Source organism: Panthera tigris, chromosome D4 (genome assembly GCF_018350195.1).
Source record: "Panthera tigris isolate Pti1 chromosome D4, P.tigris_Pti1_mat1.1, whole genome shotgun sequence".
NCBI lineage: Eukaryota > Metazoa > Chordata > Mammalia > Carnivora > Felidae > Panthera > Panthera tigris.
The window spans coordinates 72,590,736-72,608,714 of NC_056672.1; the positions used below are offsets into that span (position 1 = coordinate 72,590,736).

The 17,979-nt window shown below is 40.7% G+C and overlaps 1 protein-coding gene and 1 non-coding gene across 8 annotated transcripts in view; one reads left to right on the plus strand and one right to left on the minus strand.

Moving 5' to 3' along the window:
* Positions 1-260: 260 nt before the first annotated feature.
* The window catches only part of ZFP37 (ZFP37 zinc finger protein), a 45,869-nt gene continuing 28,150 nt past the window's right edge, over positions 261-17,979 (minus strand). For 3 of the 7 annotated variants that reach the window (XM_042963975.1, XM_042963974.1, XM_042963976.1), the window contains exons 5-7: positions 13,446-13,596; positions 3,811-3,900; positions 261-2,032 (exon numbers count right to left, since the gene is read on the minus strand). In XM_042963975.1, the coding sequence (XP_042819909.1) occupies positions 786-2,032; positions 3,811-3,900; positions 13,446-13,596 (1,488 nt within the window). In that variant the 3' untranslated portion in view covers positions 261-785. Of the gene's footprint in view, positions 2,071-3,810; positions 3,901-13,445; positions 13,597-17,979 lie in introns of those variants that run through there. The other 4 variants (XM_042963977.1, XM_042963979.1, XM_042963978.1 and 1 more) reach the window with 3 other exon arrangements.
* LOC122233367 lies at positions 6,311-6,417 on the plus strand. The gene has a single exon (XR_006210916.1). It is a non-coding gene; the product is annotated as a U6 spliceosomal RNA (small nuclear RNA).

Consider the following 17,979-nt stretch of genomic DNA (forward strand, 5'->3'; position numbering starts at 1 on the left):
ATATAGTTGTCATTTCGTTGTCCTGATTAATCAATTTGAAGGTGGCCCTTCAACAATACAGGTTTGAACTATGAGGGTCCTTGGATTTTTTTTATAAATACAGTACAATACTATACATGTATTTTCTCTTCCTTATGACTTTTTAAAAAGATTTTTAAATAATCTCTACATCTAATGTGGGGCTCTAACTCACAACCCCAAGATTAAGAGTCGCATGCTCCACTGACTGAGCCCCATTGGCACCCCCTTATGACTTTTTAATAACATTTTCTTTTTATAGCTTACTTAATTGTAAGAATACAATATATGATACATATAATATAAAAACGTGTTAATCAATGGTTATGTTACCAGTAAGGTTTCCAGTCAATAGTAGGAGGCTATTTATTAGTTAAGTTTTTGGAGAGTTAAGTTACACATGAATTTTCAACTGCATAGGGCAATGGTGCCCCTAACCCATGTTGCTCAAATGCCAACTATACTCACTCATTTAAAAAAACTTGTACTACACAGTGAACAAGTCAATCACATGTGGTTGAGATTTTTCTATCATACTTAAAAAAAAACTTTTACTATCAGGCCTGAACCAAGATGTCCAATGTAATTTTTTTTTGGAAACATGATTTCTCAAAGTTGCTTCTTGGTATTTATTTTTGGTGCTTAATAGTTTGGGAGCTATTGTTGAAGGGTCCTCAAGTTTAGTACATTCATAGAATTTTTAGGCTTAATGAATTCTAGGATGTGTGATGAAACTTTGATCGCTGAATCAAAGTTTTCTCATTCCATTAAAAGGATTTGTGTTCAATATGAATTCTCTGATGAACAATGAGAGTAGATTTCTTGCTGAAAGCTTTTCTACAATTACTACATGCATAGGGTTTTTCTCCAGTATGTATTCTATGATGCACAGTGAGGTGTGACTTCTTACTAAAGGCTTTTCCACACTCAATGCATTCATATGGCTTCATCCCAGTATGGATTCTTTGATGCACAATGAGTTGTGATTTCTGGATAAAAGCTTTTCTGCATTCACTGCATTCATAGGGTTTCTCCCCAGTATGAATTCTCTGATGTTCAATGAACTGTGAGCTCCGGATGAAGGCTTTCCCACAATCATTGCATTGATACCTTTTGTCCCCAGTGTGAGTTCTCTGATGTACAATGAGATCTGACTTTTGAATGAAGGCTTTTTTACATTCATTACACTCAAAGGGTTTCTCTCCAGTGTGAATTCTGTGATGTACACTTAGTTCTGACTTCCTGTTGAAGGCTTTTCCACATTCATTACATCCATGGGGTTTCTCCCCAGTATGAATTCTCTGATGTACAATGAGCTGTGACTGCCAGATGAAGGCTTTCCCACAGTCACTACATTCATATGGTTTCTCCCCAGTATGAGCTCTTTGATGAACACTAAGTGTTGATTTCTTGATGAAAGCTTTCCCACATTCATTGCATTCATATGGTTTTTCCCCTGTGTGAATCCTCTGATGAATAATGAGGTTTGACTTCTGGATGAATGCTTTCCCACATTCATTACATTCATAGGGTTTCTCTCCTGTATGAGTTCTCTGATGTACAGTGAGTTGTGACTTCTGAATAAAGGCTTTTTCACATTCATTACATTTGTATGGTTTCTCTCCAGTATGAATTCTCTGATGTACAATAAGTCCCGACTTTCCACTGAAGGCTTTTCCACACTGAACACATTTATATGATTTCTCACTGGTTAGAATTTTCGGCTGTGCAAAAAGGTGTGGCTTTTGCATGAAGGCTCTGTTGTGTTCACTAGATGTTCTGTTCAGATGAATTCCTTTCCCCAGTGCACTGTTACATTCACAATCTATCTCCTCAGTCAGGGGCTTATTGTTAATGAATGCAACTTGGTTCAAAAAATTGTCCTGGTTTTCCTGGTGATTTATCTCATCTTCAAGTTTCCAGTCTTCAAAGGTTGAGTATACAATCATGTTATAGAGTACCACTTCTTCAGAAATGCTCTTCTGTGTTAATTCTTTCATTCCAGTTTCAAAGTCTGAAAAAAGCCCAAGTGTAAGTGATCTTACTTCATTCCTGAGCTTTGAAAAATACAAAACACAAAAATAAAAAATAACATTCTTTGTTTTAATAGAAATAGATAGAAATCTGATAATGAGTACAGTCAGTTTTGAAATAAAGGTAAGCTTAAAATTCAAAGATAGAAGAATAAACAGGCATAAAAAAAAGAAGTTAGCAAGATGCAATGGAAAAAGAAGAGTTGATGAACTCAGTGTCACAGTTCCCACATGGCACCAGCCCCAATACACCACAAGGCTCTGTGAAGAACAGAGGCAAATCCAAAAATCATTTCAGGAAAGACAAAGGAAGGATGCTAGCAAAGAGGACTGAGAATGAGCAGAAGTGACCAGCAGAAAAATTAAATCCACACTAAACATAAAAACAGTTATAAGTATTTTATAAGTAACCAAGCATATTAGAGCACAACTACAGGATAGGGATTTCCACATATATGCATCTTAAAGAGGCAGATGACATAAAAATGCATGGAATAGGACAGGGTCTATTTAAAGGGGATGGTTCTGAGGTAGAAAAACAGACAGTTTCAGAGGGAGAAAGAAGGCAAAAAACAAGGAAGACATACTTGCTCATAACTGGGTGGTGGTAATGAGGAAAGAAAGAAAAGGAAAATATGGGTCCTGGAAGACAAAGAAAACCACAAAACCAGAAAAGCCAAAACTCTTCTCCAATCCCAGAATAAAGGAAGGAGGGGAAAAGACCCTACTATACTAACAGAAAAGAACTCCATAAAATTTAGAAATCTTACCAAAACACTGTGATGTAATAAAATGAACAGAATAAAAGTACAGTCCATAGAGAACTACTACAGAAAATCAGGAAATAAATTTGTGCAGATATCAAGAGAGGAAACTGTCCCCTGCAAAACACAAAAATAACTAGCCATGAACCAGAAGAAAATATTGTCTGAACTCCAAACAGAATATATTCAAACAAGCATCTGAGGACCTGGAAAACCACCATGAAGCAGAACTTATTTAAAAAAACAAAGAAGTAAACAAACAAAAAATGGAGAGATGAAAAAGAATTGGTTAAACTCAGGGGGAAAATGAAAGATTAAATTACAAGGTGTGGGCAGGGAGGTAAGAAGAATTTAATAAGAAGCACTGAAAAAAGATAGGAAAACAACCAAGATAATAAAAATGACATAAAGAATCAAGTGAAAATGGTCACAAAGAAAGTAGAAAAAGAAGACTGACAAAGGAAGAATATTTATATTACTGGAGTATCTGAAAACTGAAAAAACACAAAACAGGACGTTATAATATCAAGACATATGACACTAAAAGGAAGATGAATAAAACAAGGTAATTAAAAAGGATATGAATATCATTTGGTAAGTTACTTTGATAGAGGGCATATCTAAGTCTGGGTAAATGTGTAATGGGCAGAGTATAAGCCCATTTTGGAAGAATAGGGTGCTGTAGATGTTAGCCAAAGAGAGGTTAACTAATTAAGAATGTCCTAAATGATATGGGCATAAATAAGATACAAAGAACAGATAAGGGGGTTACCTCTCTCTCTAAAAGTTAAGCAAAGAAAATGGATTGCGTGGGTGTTTGATATGTAGAAGTGTTATTTAGGTATTTGACTATCTCACACCAACAGTCTTTGGCCATTTTGAGACCTCTATGGCCTTAAAAGAATGATTTCCTAAAAAATATTTCAAAGATAAATGTCTCACTAATCAATACTAATCTTACATCCCTGTTTCCCATATACCAGGTTCTCACTTACCTGGATAGGCCCAATTTGAGATTTCTCCCCCCTCCATCCATGGTTCTCCTTGCTTCAATAAGACTACATCTGACTTCAGATACTGATACCCTGTTTATGGGAAAGGATATAGAACTTGGGCATTAGTGGACATCCAACGATCCTAGAACTCGAGCCCACTACGTATGCACCAGAATAGCCAAAATTAAAAAGACTAACATTACCAGGGGTGTCTGGATGGCTTAGTCAGTTAAACGTCTGACTCTTGATTTTGGCTCAGGTCACGATCTCACAGTTACCTGAGTTCTCGAGCCTGGCATCAGGCTCTATGTTGACTGTGTGGAGCCTGCTTGGAATTCTCCTTCTCTCTGCCCCTACCCCACTTGCGCTCTGTCTCATTCAAAATAAATAAATAAACTTTTAAAAAATGCCAACATTACCAAATGTTGATGGAGCTGCCATAATGCTAGTAGGAAATAAACTGGTATAACCTCTATGGAAAACTGCCTGGTAGTAGCATCTAAAGCTAAATATACATGTGCCATGATTCAGAAACTCCACTCCTGTATATATACCCAACAGAAATAGAATGTTTATTTTCACTAGAAGGTGTATATAAGAATGTCCATACAGCTTTATTCAATGGCCCAAATCTGAAACAAGCCAGATGACTACCAACAGTAGAATGGATACGTTGATGAATTACTCCAAACTCACTGAATGGAGTATGATGAAACAGTAAGGAGAAACAGGCTACTGTCAATTGCAACAACATGGATGAATTTCACAGATACTATGTTAAACAGAGCTGCCAGGGGTGCCCGGGTGGCTCAGTCAGTTAAGCGTCCAACTTCAGCTCAGGTCATGATCTCACAGTCTGTATGTTCAAGCCCTGCATCAGGCTCTGTGCTCACAGCTCAGAGCCTGGAACCTGCTTCAGATTCTGTGTCTCCCTCTCTCTCTGCCTCCCCGCATTGGTGCATGTTCTCTCTTTCTCTCTCTCAAAAACAAATAAAAAATAAACATTAAAAAATTAAAAAAAAAAAAAGAAAGATGCCAGACAATAAAAACTTATATACTGTGTGGTTACACTTAGATGAAGTCCAAGAACAGACAAAACTAATCTATGGTGATAAAAGCCACAAGTTGTTATCACAAGTTGAGGAGATAAATGGCAAGGGGTCCATGGGAGCTTGCTGGGGTGCCTGAAATGTTTTATACATTGATCTGGGCAGTGCTTAAATAACATAGGGAAAAAAAGCATCAATCTGTACATTTAAGATTCGGGCTATTTACTATATATGTTCTATGTAAACTAATCTTATAAAAACTAGGAACGTAGGCACAGCCCATCATCTTTAACCTCCAAAGAATGAGCAGGATGCATCACCCATTTTCTTTTCATCCAAGTCCACTGGAATATTTGGTACTCAAAATTAATATTCTTTAGACCTTTATAGCTTGAAATGAAGCTCATTAAATATTCAGAGACCCAGCAGTTTTCAGTAAATAAGAAAGGAAAGGCAGGCAATTGGGTACTCTGGTGGTTTTAATATGTTCATAACTTCTTTGGCACTCTTCCCTTCAAACTCTTTTTTGTTTTTTTTTAACGTTTATTTATTTTTGAGACAGAGAGAGACAGAGCATGAATGGGGGAGGGGCAGAGAGAGAGGGAGACACAGAATCCGAAGCAGGCTCCAGGCTCTGAGCCATCAGCCCAGAGCCCGACGCGGGGCTCGAACTCACGGACAGTGAGATCGTGACCTGAGCTGAAGTCGGACATTTAACCAACTGAGCCACCCAGGCGCCCCGACACTCTTCCCTTCAAGAGATTCTCTCCTCCCCTTAAACATGGGCTGGACTTAGTAACTCATTTCTAATAAACACAAGAAGGTAGAGGTGATGGTATGTGATTTCAGAGACCTGGTCATAAAAGGCACTGTGACTTCCTCCTGGCTTTCTCTCAGCTCACTCTATCTGGGGGAAGTTTGCCATGTCATAAAAACGGGTGCACATGGTGAGAAATTGAGATCTCTTGCCAATGGACAGCAAGGAACTAAAGGCTCCTGTCAACAGCCATGTGAGTTATCTCAGAAACTGGATCCTACAGGGGCACCCTGGTGGCTCCATTGGTTGAGCATTTGACTTTAGCTCAGGTCATGATCTTGCAGTTCGCAAGTTCGAGCCCCACATCAGGCTCACTGCTGTCAGCGTGAGCCTGATGTCCCCCTCTCTGTCCCCTTTTCTATGCCCCTGCCTCACTTGCACTCTCCTTTAAAAATAAATAAACAGGGGCGCCTGGGTGGCTCAGTCGGTTGGGCAGCTGACTTCGGCTCAGGTCATGATCTCGCGGTCCGTGAGTTCGAGCCCCGCGTCAGGCTCTGTGCTGACATCTCAGAGCCTGGAGCCTGTTTCAGATTCTGTGTCTCCCTCTCTCTGACCCTCCCCCGTTCATGCTCTGTCTCTCTCTGTCTCAAAAATAAATGTTAAAAAAAATTTTTTTAAAAAATAAACAAACATAGTGCTCGCTTCAGTAGCACATATACTAAAATTGGAACGACACAGAGAAGATTAGCATGGCCCCTGCGCAAGGATGACACGCAAATTCATGAAGCATTCCATAAAAAAAAAATAATTAAAAAAAATGAACAAACATAGTAGAAAGGGGAAGATGGCGGCGTAGGAGGATGCTGAGCTCATCTCGTCCTGCTGATCACTTAGATTCCACTCATATCTGCCTAAATAACCCAGAAAACAGCCGTAAGACTAGCAGAATGGACTCTCTGGAGCCAAGTGTAGACAAGAGGCCCATGGAAGAAGGTAGGAAGGGCGGAGAGGCAGTGCATGCTACATGGACTGGTGGGAGGGAGCCAGGTGGTGGAGGGGCAGCCCGCCCAGCAAGGCAGAGCCCCCGAGTCTGACTTGCAAAAGCGGAGGGGTCAGACTGCGTGAGTTCTGACAGCCAGCGGGACTTAACATCAGGAATATTATAAGTCAACAGCTCTGCTTGGAGAGTGGGAGGGCGAGAGGACACCGGTGTTGAGCCCTGGAAGACAGAGCTCAGCTTGGCAGGGAACAAAGGCGCTGGCCAGTGCCATCTCCCTCTCCCATCCCCCAGCCGAAATCCCAAAGGGAATTCCTGTCCTGTCACTGAACTTGCTTGCACCACGCAAACACCCAATGCTGTGCTTCTGTGGATCCATCCCTCCAATGGGTCTGCCTTCCTCCTGGTGCTGCAGGGCCCCTCCCACAGGGGACCGCCAATGGGAAAGCGAGCTAAGCCTACCCCTCCCGCCCCTGTGCACTCTGCAGATCCACCCTGGCTAATATACCAGATCCCATCAAACCAGCACCACAAGCCTGGCATTGTGAAAGTAGCCCAGACAGGGGCCACACCACTCCACAGTGAGTCCTGCCCCTGGGCGAGGGGAAGATAAGGTACACACCAGTCTGACTGTGGCCCCAGCGGTGGGCTGGGGACAGCATCAGGTCTGACTACGGCCCCACCCACCAACACAAGTTACTTCAGACAGCATAGAGGAAGTGCCCTACAGTTCCACGCCACCTCAGGGACTATCCAAAATGACGAAATGGAAGAATTCTCCTCAAAAGAAACTCCAGGCAGTAGCGACAGCTAACGAATTGATCAAAAACAATTTAAGCAATATAATGGACCATGAATTTAGAATAATAGTCATAATATTAATTGCTGAGCTTGAAAAAAGTATACAGGACAGCAGAGAATCTATTGCTACAGAGATCAAGGGACTAAGAAATAGTCATGAGGAGCTAAAAATGCTATAAATAAGGTGCAAAATAAAATGGAGGCGACTGCAGCTCGCCAGAGGCAGCCTCTGAAGAGGCAGAGGAGAGAATAGGTGATTTAGAAGATAAAATTATGGAAAAGAGGAAGCTGAGAAAAAGAGAGATAAAAAAATCCAGGAGTATGAGGGAAGAATTAGAGAACTAAGTGATGCAATCAAACGGAACAATATCTGTATAATAGGAATTCCAGAAGAGGAAGCATGAGAGAAAGAGGCTGAAGGCGTACTTGAACAAATCATAGCTGATAACTACCCTGATCTGGGGAAGGAAAAAGGCATTGAAATCCAAAAGGCACAGAGAACTCCCTTCAGACATACCTTGAATCGATCTTCTCCACGACATATCATAGTGAAACTGGCAAAATACAAGGATAAAGAAAAAATTCTGAAAGCAGCGAGGGATAAACGTGCCCTAACATATAAAGGGAGACCGATAAAACTAGTGGCAGACTTATCTACTGAAACTTGGCAGGCCAGAAAGGAATGGCAGGAAATCTTCAATGTGATGAACAGAAAAAAATATGTAGCCAAGAATTCTTTATCCAGCAAGTCTATCATTCAGAATAGGAGAGATAAAGGTCTTCCCAAACAAACAAAAACGGAAGGAATTCATCACCACTAAACCAGCCCTATAAGAGATCTTAAGGGGGATTCTGTGAGTGAAATGTTGCAAGGACCACAGAGTACCAGAGACATCACTACAAGCATGATACCTACAGACATCACAGTGACTCTAAACCTGTATCTTTCAATAATAACATTGAATGTAAATGGACTAAATGCTGCAACCAAAAGACATAGGGTATCAGAATGGATAAAAAAAACAAGACCCATCTATTTTCTGTCTACCAGAGACTCATTTTAGACCTGAGGACACCTTCAGATTGAAAGTGAGTGGATGGAGAACTATCTATCATGCTACTGGAAGTAAAAAGAAAGCTGGAGTAGCCATACTTACATCAGACAAACTAGACTTTAAATTAAAGACTGTAACAAGAGATGAAGAAGGGCATTATATAATAATTACAGGGTCTATCCCTCAGGAAGAGCTAGCAATTATAAATATCTATGCACCGAATATGGAAGACCCCAAATATATAAAACAATCACAAACATAAGCAACCTTATTGATAAGAATGTGGTAATTGCAGGGGACTTTAATACTCCACTTACAACAATGGATAGATCATCTAGACACAGGATCACTAAAGAAACAAGGGCCCTGAATGATACATTGGATCAGATGGACTTGACAGATATATTTAGAACTCTGCATCCCAAAGCAACAGAATATACTTTCTTCTCGAGTGCACAAGGAACATTCTCCAAGATAGATCACATACTGTGTCACAGAAGAGCCCTTCATAAGTATATAAGAATTGAGATCATACCATGCACACTTTCAGACCACAATGCTATGAAGCTTGAAATCAACCACAGGAAAAAGTCTGGAAAACCTCCAAAAGCATGGAGGTTAAAGAACACCCTAATAAAGAATGAATGGGTCAACCAGGCAATTAGAGAAGAAATAAAAAAATATATGGAAACAAATGAAAATGAAAATACAACAATCCAAATGCTTTGGGATGCAGCGAAGGCAGTCCTGAGAGGAAAATACATTGCCATCCAGGCCTATCTCAAGAAACAAGAAAAATCCCAAATACAAAATCTAACAGCACACCTAAAGGAAATAGAAGCAGAACAGCAAAGACACCCCAAACCCAGCAGAAGAAGAGAAATAATAAAGATCAGAGCAGAAATAAACAATATAGAATTTTAAAAAATTGTAGAGCAGATTAATGAAACCAAGAGTTGGTTTCTTTGAAAAATTAAACAAAATTGACAAACCTCCAGCCAGCCTTCTCAAAAAGAAAAGGGAGATGACACAAATATATAAAATCATGAATGAAAATGGAATTATTACAACCAATCCCTCAGAAACACAAGCAATTATCAGGGAATACTATGAAAAATTATATGCCAACAAACTGGACAACCTGGAAGAAATGGACAAATTCCTTAGCACCCACACACTTCCAAAACTCAAACAGGAAGAAATAGAAAACTTGAACAGACCTGTAACCAGCAAAGAAATTGAATCAAAAATCTCCCAACAAATAAGAGTCCAGGACCAGATGGCTTCCCAGGGGAGTTCCACCAGACATTTAAAGCAGAGATAATACCTATCCTTCTCAAGCTGTTCCAAAAAATAGAAAGGGAAAGAAAACTTCCAGACTCATTCTATGAAGCCAGAATTACTTTGATTCCTAAACCAGACAGAGACCCAGCAAAAAAAAGAGAACCACAGGCCAATATCCCTGATGAATATGGATGCAAAAATTCTCAATAAGACACTAACAAATCGAATTCAACAGCATATAAAAAGAACTATTCACCATGATCAAATGGGATTCATTCCTGGGATGCAGGGCTGCTTCAACATTCACAAATCAATCAATGTGATACATCCCATTAATAAAAGAAAAGATAAGAGCCATATGATCTTGTCAATCGATGCAGAAAAAGCATTTGACAAAATTCAGCATCCTTTCTTAATAAAAACCCTTGAGAAAGTCGGGATAGAAGGAACATACTTAAACATCATAAAAGCCATTTATGAAAAGCCCACAGCTAATATCATCGTCAATGGGGAAAAACTGAGAGTTTTCCGCCTGAGATCAGGAACACGACAGGGATGTCCACTCTCACCGCTGTTGTTTAACAGTGTTGGAAGTGCTAGTATCAGCAATCAGACAACAAAAGGAAATCAAGGCATCAAAATTGGCAAAGAAAGTCAAGCTTTCACTTTTGCAGATGACATGATCTTATACATGCAAAACCTGATAGACTCCACCAAAAGTCTGCTAGAACTGATACATGAATTCAGCAAAGTTGCAGGAGACAAAATCAATGTACAGAAATCAGCTGCATTCTTATACACTAACAATGAAGCAACAGAAAGACAAATAAAGAAACTGATCCCATTCACAATTGCACCAAGAAGCATAAAATACCTAGGAATAAACCTAACCAAAGATGTAAAAGATCTGTATGCTGAAAACTATAGAAAGCTTATGAAGTAAATTGAAGAAGATATAAAGAAATGGAAAAACATTCCATGCTCATAGATTGGAAGAATAAATATTGTTAAAATGTCAATACTACCCAAAGCAGTCTACAAACACATTCTATGCAATCCCAATCAAAATTGCACCAGCATTCTTCTCGAAGCTAGAACAAGCAATCCTAAAATTTGTATGGAACCACAAAAGATCCCGAATAGCCAAAGTGGTAGTGAAGAAGACCAAAGCGGGAGGCATCACAATCCCAGACTTTAGCCTCTACTACAAAGCTGTAATCATCAAGACAGCATGGTACTGGCACAAAAACAGACACATAGACCAATGGAATAGAATAGAAACCCCAGAATTAGACCCACAAAAGTATGGCTAACTAATCTTTGACAAAGCAGGAAAGAATATCCAATGGAAAAAAGACAGTCTCTTTAACAAATGGTGCTGGGAGAACTGGACAGCAACCTGCAGAAGGATGAAATTAGACCACTCTCTTACACCATTCACAAAAATAAACTCAAAATGGATAAAGGACCTGAATGTGAGACAGGAAACCATCAAAACCCTAGAGCAGAAAGCAGGAAAAGACCTCTCTGACCTCAGCCTCAGCAATTTCTTACCTGACACATCCCCAAAGGCAAGGGAATTAAAAGCAAAAATGAACTATTGGGACCTCATGAAGACAAAAAGCTTCTGCACTGAAAAGGAAACAATCAACAAAACTAAAAGGCAACCAACGGAATAGGAAAAGATATTTGCAAATGACATATCAGACAAAGGGCTAGTATCCAAAATCTATAAAGAGCTCACCAAACTCCACACCTGAAAAACAAACAATCCAGTGAAGAAATGGGCAGAAAACATGAATAGACACTTCTCTAAAGAAGACATCCGGATGGCCAACAGGCACATGTAAAGATGCTCAACATCGCTCCTCGTCAGGGAAATACAAATCAAAACCACACTCAGATATCACCTCACGCCAGTCAGAGTGGCCAAAATGAACAAATCGGGAGACTATAGACGCTGGAGAGGATGTGGAGAAACGGGAACCCTCTTGCACTGTTGGTGGGAATGCAAACTGGTGCAGCCGCTCTGGAAAAGTGTGGAGGTTCCTCAAAAAATTAAAAATAGATCTACCCTATGACCCAACAATAGCACTGCTAGGAATTTACCCAAGGGATACAGGAGTGCTGATGCGTGGGGGCACTTGTACCCCCAATGTTTATAGCAGCACTCTCAATAATAGCCAAATTATGGAAAGAGCCTAAATGTCCATCAACTGATGAATGGATAAAGAAATTGTGGTTTATATACACAATGGAGTACTACGTGGCAATGAGAAAGAATGAAATATGGCCCTTTGTAGCAACGTGGATGGAACTGGAGAGTGTGATGCTAAGTGAAATAAGTCATACAGAGAAAGACAGATACCATATGTTTTCACTCTTATGTGGATCCTGAGAAACTTAACAGAAGACCATGAGGGAGGGGAAGGCATAAAAAAAAAAAAAAAAGGTTAGAGAGGTAGGGAGCCAAAACATAAGAGACTCTTGAAAACTGAGAACAAACTGAGAGTTGATGGGGGGTGGGAGGGAGGGGAGGGTGGGTGATGGGCATTGAGGAGGGCACCTGTTGGGATGAGCACTGGGTGTTATATGGAAACCAATTTGACAATAAATTTCATATTTAAAAAAATAAATAAATAAACATAAACAATTTTTTTAATTAAAAATAAATAAATTGCAACTTCTTTAAAAAAAAAAAGTAAAGAAAAGAAATGGATCCTACTCTGTCAGTCAAGCCTTCAAATGACTGCAGTCCCTGCTAATATCTGATTACAACCATAGGGGACCACATGCCAGAACCACCCAGCTAAGCCCTTCCAAATTCCTGACCTACAGAAATTGTTAGTAAAAATTGTTTGTTTTAAGCTACTAAATTTTGAAGTGATTGTTACATAGCAATAGGTAATTAGTCCCTAGTACCCTCTGAGTGATGTCCTTACCTGTGAGGAATAAGCTTAGGAATTCCCTGAGCCTGTACTGATGGGCTAACAAGGCATAAAGAATTACAAAGCCATGGGATGCTCACACCCAAGCTTGGGTAAACAAGATTAGGCCCCCAGAATAAAGCGGGGGGGGGGGGGGGCAAATGCCCCCAGAATAGAAAGGGGGGCAAAAACCCCCTATACAAAGGTATATGAGGTAAGCAAGATTAGGTATTCAGGGAAAAAGCACCCCCAATTTAGTACTATGGCAGAAAGCTGCTTTCACAGGAAGGACCAAATTAGGTAAACAGGTAAATAGGGCTATAGACTGCTGTGCTGCAGGTGATGCTGCCCAGAAGGGAGCTGATTAACAAAAGAAAGGTGCCTTGTTAACCCTGAGGTGCTCTGTCTTATGCCTTGGGCTAGCTAAGAGAAACAGACACAGCGCCTCCTGTCTGCTGTTAACAACCATCGGCCCATCTGCCTGGTGCCAGGATTTTGTTTTATATTGAGCCAAACCCCCAAACACCGTATATCTTCAAAACCCCCTTTCCTTCATGCCCATGAGTTAATGTTCACAGATTCATTGTCTCTTCATGCATGCCCATCACATTTGTAAGCCTTCTGATCTTAATAAATATGGAGCAAGGTCCCTTATTTGGGGCTCTTGTCTTTTCCTGGACATTTGCCATCTCTCCTATTTTAATCCTGTCTCTGCTTTCTTGCTGGCCAAGAAAGAACTTTAGACTCAGAGTCTATGACACTTACCCACTGAGACAAGGTTGCTATAGTTCTCCAGCATCACATCCCTGTACAGGTTTCTTTGAGCAGAATCCAGCTGCTGCCACTCCTCCCAAGTGAAGTCCACAGTCACATCCTTGAATGACACAAATCTCTGTACAGGACGTTCCTGTTCAATCTAAAGTGAAAAACGCTAGGTGATGTGTAAAGCATGTACCAGGAGTCACTGCTGTTTTAATCATGCAGAGTCCATCTTAATAAATTAAAGATGTTTATACTATGAGGCCAGTTTTACTATGTGGGAGAAGCAGAACACCTACTAGGAAACCTTTGCTATGGAGAACCATTCATCCTCTCTTTCCATCAATAAGCACTTACTAGGCAACCACACAGCCAGCATTATTTGGTGCTCAGAATACTAGTATGAACAAAAGACAGGAAGTTTACAGACTAGTAGATGGAGGCAAACAAGTAAATATATAAAAGCTACAGGGTGTTAAATAAGTTACAATACAAATAGGAAAGAAAGAATGATTCTACTTTGGGAGGTTGAGTTGGGCTTTGTAGAAGATGTAGTTAGGCAAAATGAATAATGAAAAATGTAAAAATAATTTTAAAAAAAGTAAAGATAAAATAACTTTTTGAAATGTAAAAAATGAATGGCGTAAACTCCAGTAAGATATGGAAGAGGAAGAAAGATCATTCTAGATGGAGAAAGGCATATGAAAAAAGCTATGGCGACATGAAAAAGAACATGGCAAACTCAAGGAATTTTAAGTACTTCAGAATAATGCTCTCAGAAATCATTTATTCATACGCTGCTTTCACAATTTTTACATATCTGCATGTCACTTGCACTATTACTGACTTAAGAGTTTCAATTCAACTTTTTGACTTAAATTCATGATTTTAAAAGGAAACCACTATAGGGAAAACCAGTATCAGTTCATAAAATGAAGACAACAAAAATCTGTAAAACAAGTATATACTGATGAAATGCCATACATGAGATTTGCTTTAAAATACTCTAGAGAACAGGGGTGCCTGGGTGGCTCAGTCGGCTAAGCACCCGACTTTGGCTCAGGTCATGATCTCATGGGAGTTGGAGCCTCATGTCAGGCTCTGTGCTGACAGCTCAGAGCCTGGAGCGAAATATCTAGAATAAGCAAACTCACAGAGCCAGAAGTAGTTTTGAGGTGACCGAGGGCTGTGGGGGTAAGGTAGAAAAGTGAGTTATTGCTCAATGGGTACAGAGTTTCTGTTTGGAGTGATGAAAAAGTTTTGGAAATAATGGTGATGGATTCACAAATTGTGAACATAATTAATACTACTGAATTGCACACTTAAAAATAATTAAAATGGAAAATTTTATGTTATATGGATTTTACCATAAAAATTCTATTGGTCCAAATTAACTTTGAGATAGCCTATTATAATAGATCTTGTAGATCTGGCCAAGTGGCAATAATGACTAGGCAATTAGATTATAGTGGGATGACGGTGGCTCAGATAAAAACCATGAGGCATGGAATTCAAGCTGAGAAAAGCGAGAAGTAAGAAGTAGGGAGTGGGGTGTAAAGGACACTGAAAAAGTGGAGGATCAATGGATCAGAGCTTTGGATGAAAGTGGAAAATTACTGGAGTCAAGGTACTACCGTAAACAAACCAGAAACAGAAATAATGGCCAGAATGAAATGCTTGGAGGTACAGTTATTGGTGATTATATATCTAGAATAGGACTATGGAAGTTGGTTGAGATGGGATAGAGGAAAACGATGTCCGGAAATGAGGAGATACGCTGGTACTGGAAGCAGAAGGAGTTAAAGGTCCCCAGAAAAAGACAAGACAGAGCTTCTGTGAGAAGTCATTTTAGGCCCCCAACTGTTTTCCCTCGTTCTACGCCCTCTGGGTTCTACTTGCCTGTGCACATTTCTTGCAGAGTTTCCTAAGGTTAGAATTAAATGCAAAAACCTCAGTAGTTAAGGATTTTAAGGGAACAAAGGGAATGCAGAAAACCAACAGTCTCTACCAGGCTAGGAAACAGCCTAACCGTAAATCAATGGTAAAACTCCCAGTGCTGTTTCAAAAGTAAGCAAGGCCCTGAATTTCTTACCCAAGGTAAGGAACCCAAGACCCCATCCAGTTTTTACTGGCTCTCAGAGCTTGCCCACAGCCCCTTACCCTTGTCTGACCTCCCCATTATAATGTTAAAGTGTCTGCCCTAAAAGAAGCACAAGCTTCCTCGAGGTTAACATATGATGCATGCATAGGCATGTTTTCTAAGTACGCCTCTACAAACTTCTGCCTGCCTTTACGTGCAATGGCAAAGCTCCACTTTCTCAATATTCATCCTAAACCCTAAATAAAAAGAGCCCACACACCCCTGCTCAGGGTGTCACAGCTTTGGAAGTTATTCCCTGGGATCTCCTTATTTACTGCAAATAAAAGTTTCCTTTGTGCAATAACTCTACCTGGTGTAGTTTCTATCTCTGACTCACCAAGGAGCAAACTCATGTTAGTTCGGTTACAGTACCAAAAGTACGGTGATAATGTGATTTATAATAAGAAATTTATATTTGGTCTTTGTAGTTCCTAGCATAGAGCTCCTAAAACCCTTGGAGGGGTGCCTGGGTGGCTACGTCGGTGGTCAAGCATCCGACTTCGGCTAACCATGGTCTCATGGTTCGTGGGTTCGAGCCCCGAGTCAGGCTCTGTGCTGACAGCTCAGAGCCTGGAGCCTTCTTTGGATTCTGTGTCTCCCTCTCTCTCAAAAATAAATAAACATAAAAAAAATTAAAACCCTTGGAATTTCCTGTGCTGAAAGCGATAAAGTTCTCTTATTATGTTAATGAGATGGCTTGCGGGGGGGGGGGGGGGGGGGGGGGGGGGGGGCACCTAAGGAGAGGGTGGGGCTGGTCACCAGGGGAGCCAACCAAGAATAGAGAATTGAAACTTCCAGTCCTACTCCTGATTTTTGGAGAGGGAGGTGGAGTTGGGAGGTTCAATGGATCACCAATGGCCAATGATTTAATCAATCATGCCCACCTAATAAAGCCTCCACAAAGACCCAAGTGGAGAGAATTCAGAGAACCTCCAAGTTCATGAACCAGAATGCTTCCACGTGCCAGGCCTTCAACTCCATTCTCCTTTGTTCAGGACTCTGTCTTATATATGTCTTCATCTGACTGTTGATTTGTATCCTTTAATATCCTTTGTAATAAACTGGCAATCTAGTGGGTAAATTGGTTTTCTGAGTCCTCATTATGAGCCACTCTAGCAAATTAATAAAACCAAAGGAGGGGGTTGTGGGAACCTCTGTTTATAGCTAGTCAGTCAGAAGCAGAGGTAACAACTTAAGACTAGTGACCATGTAATGGAACCTGGTCTGGATCACCCAGCAGAAGAACCAAATGGCAATCAGAGATCTTGAAAGGCAGGAGGTTTATTTCACACCAACACGCTACAGGAGATCACTCTCCAGAGGTCTGAGCCCTGAATGAACAGGCGGGAACAATTTATAGTCTGTTACTTCCACATTCCGCATTAGTACTAATCTGGTGCATGTGTGCGGCAAGCAGAGTAGGAAGAAGAACCTGGAAGGGGAGTCTTTGGTCGGGGACTGGAATTTTTCTATCAGTCCTGTCGGCCATCTTATAACAGATTTTTCTCTACCGATCAGAATCTGAAGTGAAGGGCAGTCTTGTGGGAGCCCTTGACCTATAGTATCTGATACTACCTCTAGGTGGGTAGTGATGAGGGAGCATGCGGCAAGCTGGGGGCAAAATACAGGCTGGCACACCATCCCTTCCACCCAGTGGAATATGTGTGATATTCTTGGACACTGCTAGCTACCCAAGAACAAAGGAAAGGGGTTTAAGTGCTTGCCATGGTAATGTGGGAAACTAAGGCAAATGAAAAATTCCCTTACTGCCTATAGCCCACTGACAAGTCCTTGAGACTAGCAGAGTGACCTCCCTCTAGAAGCTCAGCTGCCTCAAGGATGACCCTTTGCTGGGGGCAAAAGGGAACATTAGCTTAACATTATCCCAACCTCGAGGATCCTGTAAGTGTACTTCCTTTATCTCAACTGCCCCAAAATATATGCTGGCAATCATACTCCAAGCTTATGGCCCCCTGATATATATCGGAAGGGTCTCACGACTGTGGTTTTATTAAACAGTGATAAATGGCACTTCCCTAGCAACAGCTAGCCCCTCAAGGTCCTGGAACCTTGCTTCCAAAATTCCTTACAGACTTACTCTACCCTGATCCCCTCCCAACCTGAGGGCATATAATGAGTTACCCGTCATGACCCCAGTTCAGCTTTTTCTACCCAGAGGCCCTGTTCCCATGCTTTGATAAGATCACCTTTTTGCACCAAAGACATCTTCAAGAATTCTTTCTTGGCCGTTGGCTCCAGACCACCCCACCATCACCCCCAAACTTCATCAGGTAGTGTCAAAATTGAGCTGAATTGTAGGACAGCCAGCTGGTGTCAGAAGATTGCTCAGTGGTATAGGAAAGAACACCCACACATTAGAATTGGGTGCAGAATTACAGG